At 42.5% G+C, this 19,150-nt stretch overlaps 1 protein-coding gene across 2 annotated transcripts in view; it reads right to left on the reverse strand.

Moving 5' to 3' along the window:
- nav1a (neuron navigator 1a) overlaps positions 1–19,150 on the reverse strand; it is a 90,124-nt gene that overhangs the window by 48,387 nt on the left and 22,587 nt on the right. For both annotated transcript variants that reach the window (XM_083976124.1, XM_083976123.1), the window contains exons 5-6: positions 12,057–12,159; positions 10,126–10,461 (exon numbers count right to left, since the gene is read on the reverse strand). In XM_083976124.1, coding sequence (XP_083832250.1) covers positions 10,126–10,461; positions 12,057–12,159 — 439 coding nt within the window. The remainder of the gene's footprint in view (positions 1–10,125; positions 10,462–12,056; positions 12,160–19,150) is intronic.

Below are 19,150 nucleotides of genomic sequence, written 5' to 3' on the forward strand. Positions count from 1 at the left end.
GATCCTATATTTTGAACTAGTGGGAAAATAAATGTATCTCTTTCCCTGTTGTTTTATCCCTTCATATTCTGTGAGCTACTAGATTAAATTTTCATCTCGTCAAGTCATTAGAGATGTTAACATGGTTTTAATGGCGCATTACAAATGTAAATGCGGGCAAAAGCATTTAATCTAATGTACCTCACAGATTAGATTGAATTAATGCACGTCTTTGTCATCTGGATCTCACAAAAACAGCATAATTTGTACAGTTTTCTTCACTTTTGTTGCACCATATCTAAAATAGAGCCCCTTATATTTAAGTATATTCTTTGGCTTTTCATGCCTTTTTGATAGAGTTGAGAGAGACAGGAAATGGGGAGGCAGAGAGGGGGAATGACATGCAGGAAAGGGCCGCCCGATGCGGGATTCGAACCGGGGCCGCCTGCAGCGAGGACTTTAGCCTCAACACATGGGGCGCCTGCTTAACCTCCTGCGCCACTTGGTGCCCCATGACTGCATTGTGACTGTAGATAGGGAAAAAGTGATTTCTTTTTTTGGGAGGGCGTCTGTAACTGGACCGCAGTATGAGTCACATTAGTAAAGACCTGGCTCTCAGCAAGAGGAAAGCCCTGGGTGTGTCCACTGAGGATCACATCAAGAGGAGGTTTGTGTGTGTGTGTGTGTGTGTGTGTGTGTGTGTGTGTGTGCGTGTGCGAGAGAGGGAGAGAGACAGACCGAGAGAAAGAGAGAGTGAGTGAGTAAGCGGATCCATCACCTGTAACGTAAATCTGATCCAGATGTGGTGGGAGGAGGAATTCATTAATCAGATGTGTCAGGCTGCATTAGGTTCCTTGTGTGCGTGAGGTTCTAGTTTTTGGCCAGTAGATGGGGTCAGAGTATAGCAGGATTGAGCTTGACCTAGGCAATAAAAACTGCTCTGTACACACACACACACACACACACACACACACACACACACACACACACACACACACACACACACACACACACACACACACACACACACACACACACACACACACACACACACACACACACACACACACACACACACACACACACACACACACACACACAACTGAAGGGAAGACACGTGTTTAAGTGTGTGATAAGTGAAGGCAGACACTGCCAGTTTGACACACACATACACACACGCACTCTTAATAGTGAAAATCCTTTGAAGCCCTGTCACACTAGAGATAAGGTGTCGGGGCAGTGACACCTAATCAGAGGTGCTGCTGATGTGGTCACATATCTACCAGATAAAAGGCAGAAAAAGAAACCCAATGTCTGAATAAAGCTAAAAAAGTGACATCAAAACTAAGTCCTGGCACCACTTGAGTACAAAACATGTTGTTTCTTTATTAAAAGGTTCCTCTTTCAGTTTGCTGCACTGCACTGAACAACCAGTTCACTTCTGCTTTTCTAGAAAGCAGTTCAAGCAGCACTCTGAAAAGCTTCAGGGAGGTTAGTGTGTATGTCATTGTGTGTCCTGCTCTGAGAAAAAAAAAAAGTTTTCATAATTCAGGCATTTAGTGCAGTGAAGCAGCTTGTCTCACAGCGTAACCATGGAGACGTGTGCGTTTACTAATGGGAGGTCGCTCTTCCATCCAGAATCAAAAGCGTCTGCGCCCAGCAGGGCAGAAAACAAGCCACAATCCTCATGCTCAACCGATCAATGACACGTGTGTATGTGCATGTTAAGCCCATTATCGTTCCTCGAATGACAACAATGGCAATCGATACCATCCATGAAGCCCAGATGAGCCCCAGACAATCATCAATACACAGGAGGTGCTACCAAAAAAATGTTAAATGTTGAAAAGCCCACTTAAACTAAGCATTTCACTATTTTACTTAGTGTTGTTAGCTCTTCTATAAACAGTTTGCCCATATTGTTTGTGTCACAGGCACTAAACCGTTTGAGAGAGGAAGTAATGAAAGGGCTGTGATACAGATGTAGTGATACAGATGAAATTCCTCCTGCCTTCACTGGACTAAATGTCATCACTGCTGACTGTAAGTTCACACTAACTGGAATGACCGCCTCATGGACCCCCTTTCCTGCTGTTTCCCAGCGAGAATGATGTGTGTGTAAGTGAGAGTGTGTGTGTGCGTGGTGGTGGTGGTGGTGGTGGTGGGGGGTTACCGGGAGGGTCCTGGTTCCAGATGTAAGTGGAACTCTTCAGACAGGCGGAGGCCTCGGCTAGAGACGCACAGGAAATGGATAACTGACATAAGGGGTCCTGACTCAGTGCATATGTGTGTGTATGTGTCAGTGTATAGGGTTTGTGAGTCAGGCGGGTCAAGTTAAAGGCACTGTAAACCTATCGTTGTGTGAATGTGATTCATGTGTATACAATAAAACTCAGGTGAGTCACAGCAAGACTCATGCTGAGTCAAATCCTGTTCATCCATATATTTTATGACGACGGTTGTATTTATTGTTGTTTCCTTTGCTGTGTTACAGAACAAAGAGATGAGGGCAGCATAACCCAAACAAAGAACATGTGTGCATTTGTAGTGCATAATGTATGCGCGGAAATCCTATGTATTATATATGCCAGGGATGAGATCTGGTAGTGTGTGACCTCTGTATGACAGGGGTAGTGCCTCCATGTATAATGGATGAGGAAGTGTAATAAATTATGAGATAAGAGAGAGTAATCCAGCATGGGGTTACTGGAAGTTGACAGGGTGGAGAGAGCAGCATGAAAAGGGGGAGACAGCAGCACCAGTCTGCCCTCTAGTGGCAAATGAATATCAGTCTGAAGCTGCAGCCGGCGCCACACAACAAACTCCAGACTCAAAATGTATATTAAAATGAGAATGCAGGAATTCAATCAACAACAATTTTGCTAACAGATCAATAGTCTAAGATTTATCATAAAACATTAGGCACTAGCTGATGGGGCCATAAAGTTCATCTTATCATATCTTACTGTAACTTATAACTCAACAATCATATAACTCAACAATAAATTAATTTGACAGTTTGATCTTAAGGAGAAAGAGTATGATAAAACCAGCTGAACTTTCTTTTGTCTCTTGTTTACAAGCTTGCGAGACTATTTTGACATTAGTTCTTTCTCAATCTTTTTTCTTAAACCTGCCCACAGAAGTTGCATTTTGGTTTTAACTCCTCACACAGAGAACAATATAAACTTGTACAACCAGTAATTGAAAGCCACAACCAGATACACTGTAAAGCTACAGGGAGCCAAACTGTGTTGCAATTGATTTCCTGGTGGCTAGGGGGGGAGCATTTTTGTGGTCACCATGGAGATGTCAAGCTGTGGCCAGCAATGGGGTTTTTCTTGTTTGTTTGGTTGGATGACTTTACACACGCACACAAATACGACTAGAATCATACCCTACAATGAGATAATGTGTTTTTCTATGTTGTGCACTAGGGCTGGTCAGTGAAACACAATGCCGAGTTGAAATCGTTGTGTCATACCTTCTTATAATGGGACAAAAGCTGCAAGTTTTCCAAAACAAATGCGAAAAGTCCAGGGAACACAACTCAGACTCAACTCATTTTTCGCTAGACCTTCAAAACTTACTTTAACTATTTCTGTGTTGAGGAGTAACTGTAATGTGGCGTCTTGCTGAGACAGTTCATGGAGACTCAGGCAGATAAATAGCAATTTGGACACTAACCAGCAGGATCTCTTACAAAACAGTCTTTTTGGGTCATCTAGTTACTGGCATCAACAACACCCACAAAGACACTAAGACACAATCCCATTAATATTAAAATGATCCAAGATTCTTCCACTGCAGCCCAGTATACAGAAGGTAACATTTGAAGGGTACAGACAATGACACACCTCTTGTAAACTTTGCTGCCACAGGCAGCTGGAGTTGGCCAGCTGTGATGTGTGAACTGAACAAAAAGGTGCGTACATGTGTGATGTGCGAAATGATGCATTAGCAGATAGTCGGGGAGCCACAGGCTCAAAAATGGGTTGAACCTGACATCGTCCGTTATACTTTTTATTTGTGTTTTTTCTGTTAACTTTGACACTAAGGAACAATAATTGAGGGGTCTGCTCTGCCGGAAATATCGCGAAAAAAAATTGTGGCCATTTCACTGTATGCACCCTTTATTTTTCGACAGGAAATTGTAAAAAATGATTTTTTTCTTCAAATCCTCAGTGGGCTGGGTAGGCTGTCAATGAATGCATTTCAGATACACAGAACACATGTGGTGACAACATCCACTGAAAAAATAACTCTTAAAACACATTTCTACATGATTTTGTATCAATTTTATGGAAAAAAATTAGGCGTTTTCTCACTTTTTCCCAATATTTTCATCTTTGCTTCATTGGCAATCAACTATGGGTCCAGGTTATGACATCAGTCAATGTGTCATCATTTTCAGCAAACAGTATACTCATTCCAGTGAAAAAATTATAAAAATCCAACCAAAATCATTGGTTCTATGATAATTTCACTACTAGCTGGCGATCAACAGGCTCAGAACCTCAATGGAACTTTAGGCTAGGCCTACTCTCGAAATTCCAAAAGACATACTGGATGTTTAGCATCATGGTACACTCACAAACACGATCTTAGTATTTGAATGAGTTTGAAACAACCAACAGTTACCAGTGTTTCTAGTTTAGCTGTTAGTTGAAATTCAACTCCCGTGGGAAACCCCCTAAAAAAGTAGTTGGGGTACCTGTAACCAGACTTTCAAAAATTCCGAAATTTTTAATTTGGCCTTAAGTAAGTTGTTAGGGGTTAAACTAGGGGTTTTTCACGATTCTGAGTTGATTGCAAGCATTAGTTTTTCATCCAAAACACTCCTTGGTGTAAAAAAAAAAAACAGCCACACCCACTTTTCCTGTTCATCGGAAAGGAACAACCCCCTCCCCCCACCAATAGAATGTATTAGAAGTTATTCTTTAGCATGACACAGGTTGTCTGTCACATGTCACTACTATACTCAATATAATATAACTTACATTCTACCCCTTTTTCTTGGTAGGACCCTCCAGGATTTTACAATGTTTTAATTGCAACTATTAACGCAAATTCAACCAGTCCTCATGCATTCTCATCCCCCATGCAATTTATCACCACAACCTCTCTGCAAATTTGCTATCATAGACCGCTGTGGCTAGTTATGGTCACAGGAATTATTGATGTTGTCAATAGCTGTGATTTTTTTTTTTTAATTAATAATATTTTTTAATTATTGTTTTCATATATTAAGCTATTATGCGGATTGGGAGTGTGAGAGAGAAAAAAAACACTGGGTGCACACCAGATTTCACATACCAGTAAAAGCTGAAATGCACACACACACACCCTTCTCACTGCTGGGTATACATGTAAATTAAAAAGTTGCTTTATTGGTTTCCTTTTTTATTATTTGCCATGGTAAATAGGCCTAAATGTTGCTTAGTGGTAGTTAGTTGGTTGACAATATACAACTTTTTACGTCTGATACATTAATATTATCTATATCTTTTTTGAAGAACTTGACGTTTTTCATGCCACTACATTGATAACATGCATAAGAAACCTATTGTCAACTTAGCTTAATTGTTAGTTGGCTAACAGTAAATATCATGGCTCATTAACCAACTCTATGTATGTGTTACACACCCCAAACTGCATCTGATGATCATTTCATTTTCTTAAATGCTCGCTGACTGCCCCAATAGCTATCTAGCTATGGCTAAGGCCTATGCATGGTCTTAGAGAGGATGTGTGCAGTTGATTGATTGATTCTTTTTAATGACCACACAGCCAGGCTGGTGGACTTTGCTTCCAGTACAGCTCATTGGTAAAGGTTCCTGCCAAACATTTAACTCATTGAGTGCCAACCACGTAATTTTACATTTTTCGTTCCCATGTTTTGTGTGCCAAAAACCTAATTTTACGTGCCCTCTAGGAGCCAAAACGCGTTCTCAAGTGCCCTCATGGGAGCCAAAATGCAAGTGCCCTCATGGCAGCCAAAACATGTGCTAAAGTGCCAACTAGGAGTCAAAACGTGTGCTCAAGTGCCCTCATGGCAGCCAGAACATGTGCTAAAGTGCTCTCTAGGAGCCAAAACATGTGCTAAAGTGCCCTCTAGGAGCCAAAACGTGTGCTAAAGTGACCTCTTGGGAGCCAAAAACGCAGACTTAAGTGCCCTCTAGGAGCCAAAACGTGTGCTAAAGTGCCCTCTAGGAGCCAAAACGCATGCTGAAGTGTCCTCTTGGGAGCCAAAACGCATGCTAAAGTGCCCTCATGGGAGCCAAAACGTGTGCTAAAGTGCCCTCATGGCAGCCAAAACGTGTGCTAAAGTGGCATCATGGGGGGCAAAACGTGTGCTAAAGTGCCCATAGGAGCCAAAACGTGTGCTATAGTGCCCTCTTCAGTGGTGAGGATGCGCTATTATGTGCCCTTTTTTTTCCTTTTCGCCCCTGCCCTTCAAAAAGTCTGTGCACGCCACTGCTCCAGCAGCTCGGAGCCGAAACAGGAAGCTCTCAGCCGAGAGTCCTGCCCGGTCTTCATCTGGAGCAACACCGTGTCCTCCCCAAGGTCCTCCCGCGGTAAAATGTGATGGTCTCTGGGCCAAAGCAGACCACCGGCACCGACCCGTACCACAGAAGGACCGCGACCACCGGTGGGGCCGGTGTTCCCGACCTGCTGTGGCCGAGAGACCATCACATTCCGCGGCGAGAGGCTGTGACACGGCACGGTGCGTCTGTGTTATTGTTGTTTATTTTTAACACCATTTTAACATCACCTTATTTTAAGAATAATATCTTTTTCTGGAACCACAATAAGGTTTCACCAGCTTTATCACATCTGATATTATCATTTTGCTTGAAGGCATCATTAATGAAAGAACGTAGTTAATATTATTTTCATTCATTATATTCATATTTTATTTTTATTGAGAAGATTGTATGCTAGCTGTTCAAAATCATATTCCTGTTCTGGACATGTGTGCTGCTCGTATGTCAGGACTCAGGAGTCAATGTTGCTCTTTACTGGATTGCCAGCCCCAGGTGTTTTACAGTTGTTCTACCTGGCATGTCACTGTTCACATTACAAAATAAAGTTTGCGTAGTGCCTGCATGGAGCTGACCTGCTGACAGATGTGTAGCTGACAGTGACTTTCCTCATCACTAAATCTATTCCACTTTCTGATCCCCCCTTACTCACACCAATGGGACTGGACAAATTTTGGGTGAATTCCATTTCCTCTCTTTTTTAACCCTCAATCTTAACCCTCAATCTCAAAAATGTGCGCTCCTGCTAGTGCTAGTGCTGTCCTGATTCTCAGAAAGTGCAAGTTTAAGGGCTGTATAGCCCTCAATATTGAGATTTTCCGACACCACCCTTGGGAGCAAGGGCTATCCAGAATGCAGTATTTTCTTTGTTAATAGAGATATGAATATTACGAAAACCATTGTATTATTGAATTGAAATCTTTATTGTCCACTGCCGTGGAAATTCATCTTTGGCCTCATACAAGATAAAAACAGACATGGTGGTCATTCACAATAGGATACATAAGTCTAGGGCCATTTTATGGAGTATTTACCTCATTGTTACATAACATTTATTTTCTTATTTTAGGGGTATCGGCATTTAAGGGGTGTCCCATTTCTAAGTCACAAAATATCCCTTAAAGCTGTACAGAAAAGAAAAATGAATTTGAGCCCACTGTTGGTCCTAACATTAGTGTAATAACTCATCTATCGGACGATGTAGCCCAAACTTTGTGCAAAATTCTATTTTCGAGTAAATCTGGGATGAAAGTGTGGTAGTTTTTTTCCGCATTGGATAATGCAGACGCACGGGTTATGCGTCACGCTGCTCACGATTCATCAGCCACTGATATTGGATCCATTATCCGTCAATCAAACGTCTGAGACCACACACACACACGGAGCTCGGTCTCGACCCAAACATTGAATATCCCGCCAGCTCAATAACGACCAATCAAATTTGTTTTCCTGGCTCGGGTAAACTCGTGTGGCAACTTGTGGAAAATTGTAGAAGGAGGCGACAAACAGGACAAACACAAGCTTGAGGGTTGAGTTTGAGGGTCCTGGAGATATCTGTACAGTGCTCAACATACATCAGCACACATGTTATGAGTTTTTAACTCATAACATTAAAGTAAGGTTAATAATATTACTTAGATTACAAAATCTTTAGCACTCTATTAGTTGATGCAAAGATGTATACACCCCACAACAAAAGCTGGTACCTGACAGCACTATGTGTTTTTTGTGTCCTCTCTTCATTTCTAGCAAACTTGCTCCTGATCCATGTAATAAATTACATTTAGCCTATTGTAATTTTTTAAGAAATTTTGCGACATTGCAAAATCCTGGAGGGTCTGTATAATGTCCTACAAAGAAAAAAGGGTAGAATATAAGTTATATTATATTGAGTATAGTAGTGACATGTGACAGACAACCTGTGTCATGCTACGGAATAACTTCTAATACATTCTATTGGTGGGAGGAGGGGGTTGTTCCTTTCCGATGAACAGGAAAAGTGGGTGTGGCTGTTTTTTTTTTTTACACCAAGGAGTGTTTTGGATTAAAAACTAATGCTTGCAATCAACTCAGAATCGTGAAAAACCCCTAGTTTGACCCCTCACAACTTACTTAAGGCCAAATTAAAAATTTCGGAATTTTTGAAAGTCTGGTTACAGGTACCCCAACTACTTTTTTAGGGGGTTTCCCACGGGAGTTGAATTTCAACTAACAGCTAAACTAGAAACACTGGTAACTGTTGGTTGTTTCAAACTCATTCAAATACTAAGATCGTGTTTGTGAGTGTACCATGATGCTAAACATCCAGTATGTCTTTTGGAATTTCGAGAGTAGGCCTAGCCTAAAGTTCCATTGAGGTTCTGAGCCTGTTGATCGCCAGCTAGTAGTGAAATTATCATAGAACCAATGATTTTGGTTGGATTTTTATAATTTTTTCACTGGAATGAGTATACTGTTTGCTGAAAATGATGACACATTGACTGATGTCATAACCTGGACCCATAGTTGATTGCCAATGAAGTAAAGATGAAAATATTGGGAAAAAGTGAGAAAACGCCTAATTTTTTTCCATAAAATTGATACAAAATCATGTAGAAATGTGTTTTAAGAGTTATTTTTTCAGTGGATGTTGTCACCACATGTGTTCTGTGTATCTGAAATGCATTCATTGACAGCCTACCCAGCCCACTGAGGATTTGAAGAAAAAAATCATTTTTTACAATTTCCTGTCGAAAAATAAAGGGTGCATACAGTGAAATGGCCACAATTTTTTTTCGCGATATTTCCGGCAGAGCAGACCCCTCAATTATTGTTCCTTAGTGTCAAAGTTAACAGAAAAAACACGAATAAAAAGTATAACGGACGATGTCAGGTTCAACCCATTTCCTTGAGCTTTTGAGCCTGTGGCTCCCCGACTAAGATGTATCAATCATAGCAGGGAGAACAGTTTCAAAGACAAACACCACAACCACGGCAACAACTCTGCTACAGCCCTTGTTTTGTTTTCTGGTGTGATCTCAGATTTGATCCAAGGAAACCATGGCTACTTTAAAACAAAACTCTGACCTTGACAACTCTGACTGGTCCTATATTGGCGAGACAGAATGAGTTCCCCATTTTCCAAAGACATCTGCCTCTTAGCTCTGCCAGGGGGCTCTGGTGAGCCAACGCTGCGAGGGGTCCTCCACATGGAGGCCTGCTGGCAAAGCCAGCGGGTTCACAGCTGAATATGACAGGATGATCTCTGCGAGGGGGCTTGATGATGGTGACATCATTCCCGGACTCTGCCAGAGGGCGGTTTTCCGACTGTGGCAGAGCCAGCTGCATCAGGGGGGCTACAGCTGCCAGTGTTACAGCAGACACTATGAGGGGGGCTTGTGATGCATTACAGAGGGGCTGATCGAGGCTTTTGTTGTACGGGTAAATCACCAACTGTAAGCTGGACTGCAGCTGTGGGGTAACAGTTGGCAGGTGGCAGGATTCACCTTACAAGCATGTAAGCTGCAGCATCATGTGGACAGGAAATGTTCTTACTGCCGTTGATGTTAATGAGAAAAGGGTGAAAACACTTCATCTGAAGATAAAAAGCAGCAGAACGTACCCATTCCCCAGATCATCAATATCATCATCATCGTCATCATCTTCGTCATCTTCGTTCGGGCTCTTCCCGCCGAGGTCGCTGTCGCTGAGGTAATCTGCCTTCAGCAAGGACGGATCGGAGTCATCCAGGGCTTCGATGAGCTGGATGCGAGAGGTGTGGTTGATCCGGAGGGGAATGTCTGTCTGGGTGTTACCTGTAGAGGGGGCGTCGCCAGCCTGTAGACGGGGACTGGCTTGACCCTGGCGCCATGACAACGGAGAGGAGCGATTTGAAAGGCTGGAAACAGAGAAGGCAGCAGCTTCATCACTGTCGTAGCACATGGTTCCCTCCACACAGCTATGGGATGAAAAACAGGACATGTTGTCAGATTAAAATACATTCACAGCAGAGAGCTCCCCTACAGAGCTGCAAATGACAGGGACAGTTTTGACAGACAGGAAGTGAATGTCCGTCTTTGATTTCCTCTGTTTTTTCTGAATATGAGGATATTCTTCCTCTATCCTACTCTCCCCATCCACCATCCTCTTCTCTCATAGAGCCCCCCTCTGAAAAAGCCTTCTACCGATTTTAAGAGGGATCTGGGATTAGTTGGCATCTAGTTGACTCTGTGTGCGTGTATGCTTTGAAATTTTTTTATTTTTAGTTTATTTTTATTCATATTCTCATGTCTTTATGTTTTGAGCTTCGTCACTTTCCTCTGACTCAGTAACAACAGAATCACACACATCCCCTGTGCTAAAGCAGCACAGCACAACCCTGCTTAGCGCCCGGGCTGAGAATGATGAGTATTAGCATATTAAAAGTTGCTGGCTCTCAAGCTGTGTGACAGTATGTGCATTCGCTTGCTGCATTAACATTAATCTTGTCTTCAAGATACAGAAACATCTTCACAAAAACTGTCAATAGAGACATTTTCAAAAAGAAAAAACGCTTAACCGCTGACATAAAACAAGTGGGAGGGAGGCGGAGTGAGGATGAAAGTGAGGCTGCTACCCATCTTGTTGGATTGGATTTTCACAGGGTTGCTGCTTGTGACACATGCAGAGTATACTGTACCAGTGAAAATATGTGGAGACAAAACAGTTTGCTCGCTCACCAGTCCATTTGTTTAATTCATGCAAATTTCCCACTCTAAACACTCGTTTTTCACAGGAAATATGACATCTTGTTTGTACAGGAAACTTCCGCGGACAGCCTGTGGGCTTCAAAAACAGAAGATGTCCTTTGGGACAGCAGGAAGTGATTCAAGGTTATTACGGTAAGGTAAAAGTATGAATGGCGAAGGAAATGAATTTTAGTGGGGAACCATCTGCTAAATTTGCTCTTCATGTAGGGAGCTCCCACTGAGGGACAGAGGGAGGACACAAGGCAGGAGACGCATGGACAGGCAGACGGGAGAGGAAGCTCTCAAGGACAAAATACGAAGATGGGGCTGGACGCAACCGAAATCAGTCAATGACAGACAGGAAGCAAAGGGAGGGAGAGCACGCACATGCACACACGCTCACATGCAATTAATCAGAGCGTTATTGCATGTCTTGTTGTGTGTGTGAATGTGAGTCGTGAGTGTGCATTGGCAGGGCCGGCTTTGAAGTCAGCTTTGAGCTAATCCTGCTTCAGTTCCGTATTAACCGGCGCAGAGGGAGAGTCGAGCAGGCAGAAAATGACAGACGAAGGGCTACCGGTCCGTCAGGAATACTGATATTGATCAGAGACAGACAAACAGGCAGTTAACCACCACACCCCCACACACTGTTAGCCGTGTCAATAAGAATCTGCCCATCTCAACTGCTGATCTTTGCTTTTTTCTCTTCTCATTCCTGGCTTATTTGTTTTGTTTGCCTTTTCTTGGCTTTTGTTTAGACTGATGTCGTCTTGTTTGTTTATGCGCGTGTGTGTGTGTGTGTGTGACGGCTGTATGTGTGGCTGACCTGTGGCTAAGCTGCACCCCTCTTAGGCTGGTCATGGTCTCCTCCAGGTTCTGTCGAAGGTCCAGAACATTTTGCACGGTTCTCTTCCTCTGGGACTCCGGGTCTGCAGGGGGGTGTACGTACAATACACACAGACAGTCAGACACACACACAGAGGATATTTTTAGAGATTAAGTGCCATGTTACATAAAAAGATAATAAAAAAACACAGCCTACCTGTTCTAACATTGACATATATTTAGGATACATGCACACTTAAATACACAAATAAAGCGAGTTATTTTGAATTATACCTGAATAGATATGAAACAATAAAGGATGAACTACTAAATGATGAACTCATGGGTGTTTTCTAAATGCTCAAAACAGACTACGCAGGCTGATAATCATGTCATATTATGGTAATAATATAATGTTCAGTCCGTGCAGTCAGTGGCCAAAATCTGGGATTATATGTTCAAAACAAAGCCAGAAATATAAATCTACAACAGGGGAACAAAATGGTGAAACCGGAGGAAATACATGACAGAGTAATACAAATAGTATGAACACTGGTGTTTTTTTCCAGATGGCAGTGAAGCAAAATTAATTAAATATGATGGCAGTCAGACTGGCAAAGCCACAGAGTAGTCCTTCAAGACCATGCAGGTCACATCACTTCTCCGTCTGTCTGGATGTCTCTTTCCCTCCTGTCTAGTGTCTACCCACACACTCAGTCAAAATGTCCCGGTGCCCGCTCACTGCACTCTGCCCCTGTGCCCCCTCGACTGCTAAAACCTTTGTCACTTAAACCCACCGGGGGACACACTGTGGCATTTGTCTCACCCCTTCCTAATACACTATAATCTGCTCAGATTTGGCTACATAGCTCCATGCTGGGCCGTGCAGCCTCACTGCTGTTTCAAACGCACATACACTACGTGTCTGTGTGTGTGTCTTCAGACTGCTCCCCCAGGGGATTGGACGACTGGGATGCAATAAAAAGACAATGAGATTTTCTAAATCGTCTTAAAAACATTTGAGCCACCAAAAAAAAACAAGATCATTTTAACGACTGAGTGATACACTGTAGACACAATATTCATGCTCATATAATTTGGTTACTTTCAATTTACAGTTTTAATTAATTAAAAATATGTCAAACTGCTCCCACTAACAGAAATTTCAAGGCTGCAAAATCACTCACAGCATGGGGATGGAGCTATGACTAAGATCTCAAACAGGCCCAAGAAACATCTACACATAAACTAACACGTTTAGACAGTGTGCTAACCAACACACCTTAATCACACACATCACATGACCTTGACCTCTGCCCTCTCTCAACCCTCCTGCTCTCTGGTGTGTATTTATGTGTGATGGGGGGATGGTGATGAAAGAGTTACGGTGCTAAGATATGGGAGAGTCTATTCACCCTAGAGGTTCAGTTCAATAGACCATTAGAACTCTGCCAGCTGACTCCCAATGAGCACAGAAAGAGATTTACTATAAATGAGGGACAGGGTGAGACCAAAAGATGAAGTCAGGGTAGTTTCAGTTATTCTCCATCCATCTAATCCATCAAACACACTACAGCTTGGGTTCATAATTTTCAATTTATAAATTCTCACCAGATTTCTTGAAACAATCAAATTGATCAAAATCATTTTTTTTGTTTTTGTTAAACATTTTTTTTATAAAAATTCCCTTTCAAAAAAAGAGAAAATGGCAATGGCAATATTCAGAACAACATATTCTTTATCCTGAACAAAAACAAGCACAAATGACCCTGACAACACACACACACACACACACACACACACACACACACACACTCAACATGCACCCACTCCATTCACAACCACCCCTCCTATGAATCAGTCCAGCTGGCTACTGAGGTGAAGGGGGGAGAGACCACTCTAATGAGCGGGACGGCAAATCATGAGCTGCAAGAGGTGTCAATCTCAACAACAGCTGCAGACTAAACACTGTTCATTCACATACACACATATTTATATGCGTACGTGCACTCACACATGTGCACACACACACACACCAAAATCGCAGAGCAGATTTATAAAGCTCAATTGATTTCTCCCAAAGAGAATGGCCACACAGACAATTGATTAGGCAGCCCTGGGGACAGGGAGCTTGGTGGAGAGATGATGAAGTTACTATGATCCAACCTTCTGCTGCTCACTCTGACATACACAGGCGCACACATTCACATGCTGCAAGTGTTTCGTAACAAAAAAAATATACACAAAAATAGAACTTTGCTCAGCAGAAGGTGCTCACATGAAAGGTACTAGAGTGCTATGTGGACATTCAAGCTGTGGAAACACTTTTCAGCTTTAAAATGCTCAGAATTGCTCAGAGTGTCTAGCAGGAACAAAGAGCTCATGCAACATGCAAACACATGCAGACACAGTCAGACACATGCAGGCTTTAATTGGGTGGTTTTAATGATGCTAAATGGAGCTTTGTTTAACATTGGCGTCAAATTGATTAGATACGGTCTGCATGATTGTGCATGTGTCTCAGTGTGTGTGTGTGTGTGTGAGTACATGTCTGTAAAAGACTTCCTGTCCCGTCTCTGCCCTGGCCCTGGTTGTCCCAGCTGGCACGGGGAGGGGGTGTAACAGGGATGCTGGGGAAATTAGGGATGCAAATATCCCTGTCAGCACTGGCAGCTCTCTGGGGGTACAGATGAATTACACACTCATCTGGTTTAAATCGAGTGTGTATCTGTTTGCATGTGCATGTGCCTGTGCGCGTTGAGACGGAAGCTCCACCTGCCTCTTCTCGATACACTCGTGAACACACACTCCAGCTCTGAAGAGACTGCGAAACCAGCTGAGAAGCCTTTCATAATGGCCCACTCAGACTCTCGAAAAAGAGAGTCAGCAAGTTAAGAGTGAGAGTGTTATTCTAAGTGCGCGCATGGACGGCATGTGCAGGACGACCTAAGTCCATCCTAAGTCAATCAGAACAGACAAAACAAACCGACAGAGGGGCAGAACCGAGGCTGAGGTCAAAGAAATGGCAAGTTGTGTAAAGTGGGTGTGAAGCAGGAAAGCAAGAGGGTATTTTAGTTTGTCATATTCTGCTTACTACACCACAACAAGATCAAAGATGGCAAGACTGCGTAAAATGTACAATAGCTATAAAGAGAAGCACTGGCCGTTCCCTCTTAATGTGGGTTTGGTGTGGTCACAAGTCCTTTCAACAGATTTGCTGGCCTTTGAATTAGCAGCAAAGTTAAGCAGCTTGTGTTTGAATCCTTGGGAAAGCAGACAGCAAAAAGGCAGAAGTTCACACAGCGCTCAAGAAGGATGGTGAAATACATGACAGAAACTTTTAATACTCAGAGTTGTCTGATGGGAATTTTTGTGGCATTTTGCAGTCTAACAAAAACCCCACATTTTTAAAGGTTTTTTCTATGGCAAAGAAAACACATGAGAAGATTAAACCCAACACTGTATTAATCTGGCTCTGCACTTTCTCTCCTGCGTAGTGAAGATGCAAATCCTTAAAAATGCCTCAAATATTTTCTTTGATTACAAAAATGCCGACTGGGGCTAGTTTCTGCTACAGATGAATAAAACCTAAAAGTAAAATAAAGCACTGACTCAAAATAAACTACTGTACCTATGCTGATTCATAACATGTGCCAGCGCAAGTGTGACTCATTTATGTGTTTTTAATAGACAACGATGAGAGATGTTGAAGATATCAGACATTGGATATGCAAGTAATACTTTCCTGGTTGATGAATGCACTTCTAGTTTTGGTATCTATCTTTGGACAATAATAAAAATACAAAAATGTGACAGACAGAGTGAGTGGAAAAAAATAGGAGAAAGTGCTGTCCCCTTGGCTTCCTCTCTTGGTTCACTTGGCTCTGCTCTCCATTAGAAAGAAACAAACTCCCCAAAGATTCACTTAATGGCTCTGTCCTTACAGGAGGAGTCTGCAGTTGTGTGTGTGTTATATGTGCAGTAATATCTCATCCTTATTTGATAGTGCGGTCCTGTGGTGGCTATATGTGTATTCATGTATCTTCCCACACATGAAGGTGTGTGTTCACTGGCAGCAGCTTCAGTTTTTGCGGAATACGAATGAAGGTTTGAGTAATGGCTCCTGTTTCTATTCTTTCTTTCCTTCCCCCCGGAGTTCATTTGTCCCCGTCCTGTCCACGTATGTGCAGATACATTAGTGTCACCGTAACCCCCTTCCTCGGGCTACAGTACTCTTATCACATGATGGATGGGTGGGGTTGAGCATCACTGATGCTGCACTGTAAAACATTTGTACCCAGAGCATCGCGTGTTAAGTCTTTAAAATAGTCCTACACTTCCGAAGTGGCTGTTTGTCTACTGCAAAGGCAATCATTAGAGCATTCCCGACAAGCGATGTAAACAATCGCACAAACAGGATGCTGGTTAAACCTCTGTGGTTTTTGTTATTGTTTTTCAGCTTTTTATTTACAGTCTATATGTCTATGAACTCGCCACCTAGACGGTTCATTACCTCTCATTTTGTCTGACGTGACCAGTCGGACACTCTCATTCCTTGTCTTTTCTGTTTCTGTTTTTGCTGAGCCCTCAGACAGATTTTTGCAAAACAGGAAGCATTACAACATACAGCCGTTCCTGCACATCTGGACAACGCGGACAAACACACGCTAATGCACCCAAATGTGCATCCACCCACTTTTGTGCGCACACACACACACACACACACACACACACACACACACACACACACACACACACACACACACACACACACACACACACACACACACACACACACACACACACACACACACACACACACACACACACACACACACACACACAGTTCATCTGCTTCACCAGGATGTTGCAACAGGATATTAGAGCCCTTGCAGATTGTATCTGATGTGTGACTTGAATGCTTAATGAGCATATCAGAGCAAAAAATATTGCATCTGTGTACAACAAGTTTGAGCAGTTGTTGGTTCAAAAAGCTACATATGATGCAGCAGTTCTGTCAGATTAGCGTATCGATGTACATGTGCAATGAGGCGAAAAGAAATAGAGAGATAGTAACGGTTCCGAGCAGCTGATGGTGAAATCCATTAAAGAGTGGAAAAACCCTGATACAAGATGCGATTCCATAACAGTGACAGAGAAGATGAGCAACACTTTGACTTCCTTAGAAACTCAGCTACTGTACAGACATGTGAAAATATTACAAACAGATCCAGAAGCATTTGGGACAAAACTAAAATCATGGATCTCATATCGGAGTTGAAAGGGAGGAAGAGGAAGACCGGGCGGGGCGAGAGAGGGAGTGAGGGAGGATTGGAAGGATGCTTTTGGGACAAAATTTAAATCTTCTATCTTTACTCTCTTATCCTCTCAGCCCAGATCTCCTTTCCTCACTAAACCTGGCTCTCACCCACACACAAACAAACATACACACATAAACACACCCGGCATATCTCCTTAACCACAGCCCTGCTATCTGCTTAGAGGTCAGAGCGCTATCCGCTTAAGGAGGAAGATGAGGAAGCATTAAGTGACTTGAGAGAAGTTTACTGTCTCAGTGAAGGAGGTCGAGACCTCAACAAGGTAATATCAAAAGTACATCTCACCTCTAGCCTTTCTGATTAGACTTCGAGGAATGAGTGTGTGTGTGTGTGTGTGTGTGTGTGTGTGTGTGTGTGTGTGTGTGTGTGTGTGTGTGTGTGTGTGTGTGTGTGTGTGTGTGTGTGTGTGTGTGTGACATTCTGAAATGTCAGATGTTTCAGTTGTAGCTCTTGTGATTCCTGTGCGTACACACTTGAAAACCTTCTGCTTGGATCTAAATCTGAATAAATCTAAATACTGAACGTGTAACACACACACATCCATGCAAGCGCACAGCCACACACTTACACGCATACTAAATAAACCCAGCAACGAGCCAAGGCAGACCACAATGTGTGGCAATGCTTGGGTTTATTTTTGTTCGAGAGACTTGTTTCCTGTGGAACTGTGTTTTATGATGTGCTTAAACCCAGCTGCAGCTCCGCTCTCACATGTCAGACAGTCTGCCCGCTGTGGGAGAGACGGTACGACAGTCAGATGACAGCGAGCCAGTAAGCAAGAGTCTTCACTGAAATGTTGGAAAAGGCGGCAGAGTGACGCACATGGGCAGAATTTAACAGTCGCACAGACACGTCTTCAAAATGATTTTGGAAATCTATCTGAGTCACTATTTCGTGAGAAACATGACGTGTGTCAATCATTTTCTGGCTCATAAAATGTGAAAAGACGGTGAAAAATCATAAACGTCAAAATGGTGACACCTTCAAATGTCTTGTTTTGTCTGACTAACACACCAAACACCAAACATATTCAGTTTACGATCTACAATCTACTTATATATCTGTTTATATAATAATATACTTTATCCTTATGACACATCTGGAAACTCAAATAAAAAGCTGTTTATTGATACAACAACCTGATATTGTGACATATTAAAGTACTTCACTGAATCCTCTACATATAGTATTGTCATAAAGAATAGTGAGCCCACTAAAACCAGGAATATTCAAAGCATAGCTACCTTCATGATTGAATGAAAAAATCTCCATCAACCCCCAAAGGATTGTCCTTCTCCCCAAACCCAAACCCTCAAGCTCTGCAGTAAAAAAAACAAATTTTACCATGAAATAGGTGACGGCCAATGTCATCAACTTGTGATCAAAACTACACAACTGCATATTTATAGTTCAACCAATGGGTTCAGAGGAGGTGTTATATCAAAAGCCATTCCTTCAGCTGCAGCCTTCACTGGTGTGGGGCTGACCCCGATACTGTCATAAGACCCAGTCAGACGTATACAGTAGCCTATGTGAGTGAGTGCGTGACTGATGACGTTTCCTTGCGTTACAGAACATCTCAAACATGCAGGCAACTGCATCAGTAACAATGAGCACTTTTATCTGAGACACTTCAGAAGAAAACACAAATAAAACAGAAATGGATGAATACCAAGTATTCCTTATCACAAGACGGCCTACATAACTCTCTCTTTGTCTCATCTACTCCCCTCACAAATGCAATGACATGAAAGTA

Source organism: Trachurus trachurus (genome assembly GCF_905171665.1).
Source record: "Trachurus trachurus genome assembly, chromosome: 7".
NCBI lineage: Eukaryota > Metazoa > Chordata > Actinopteri > Carangiformes > Carangidae > Trachurus > Trachurus trachurus.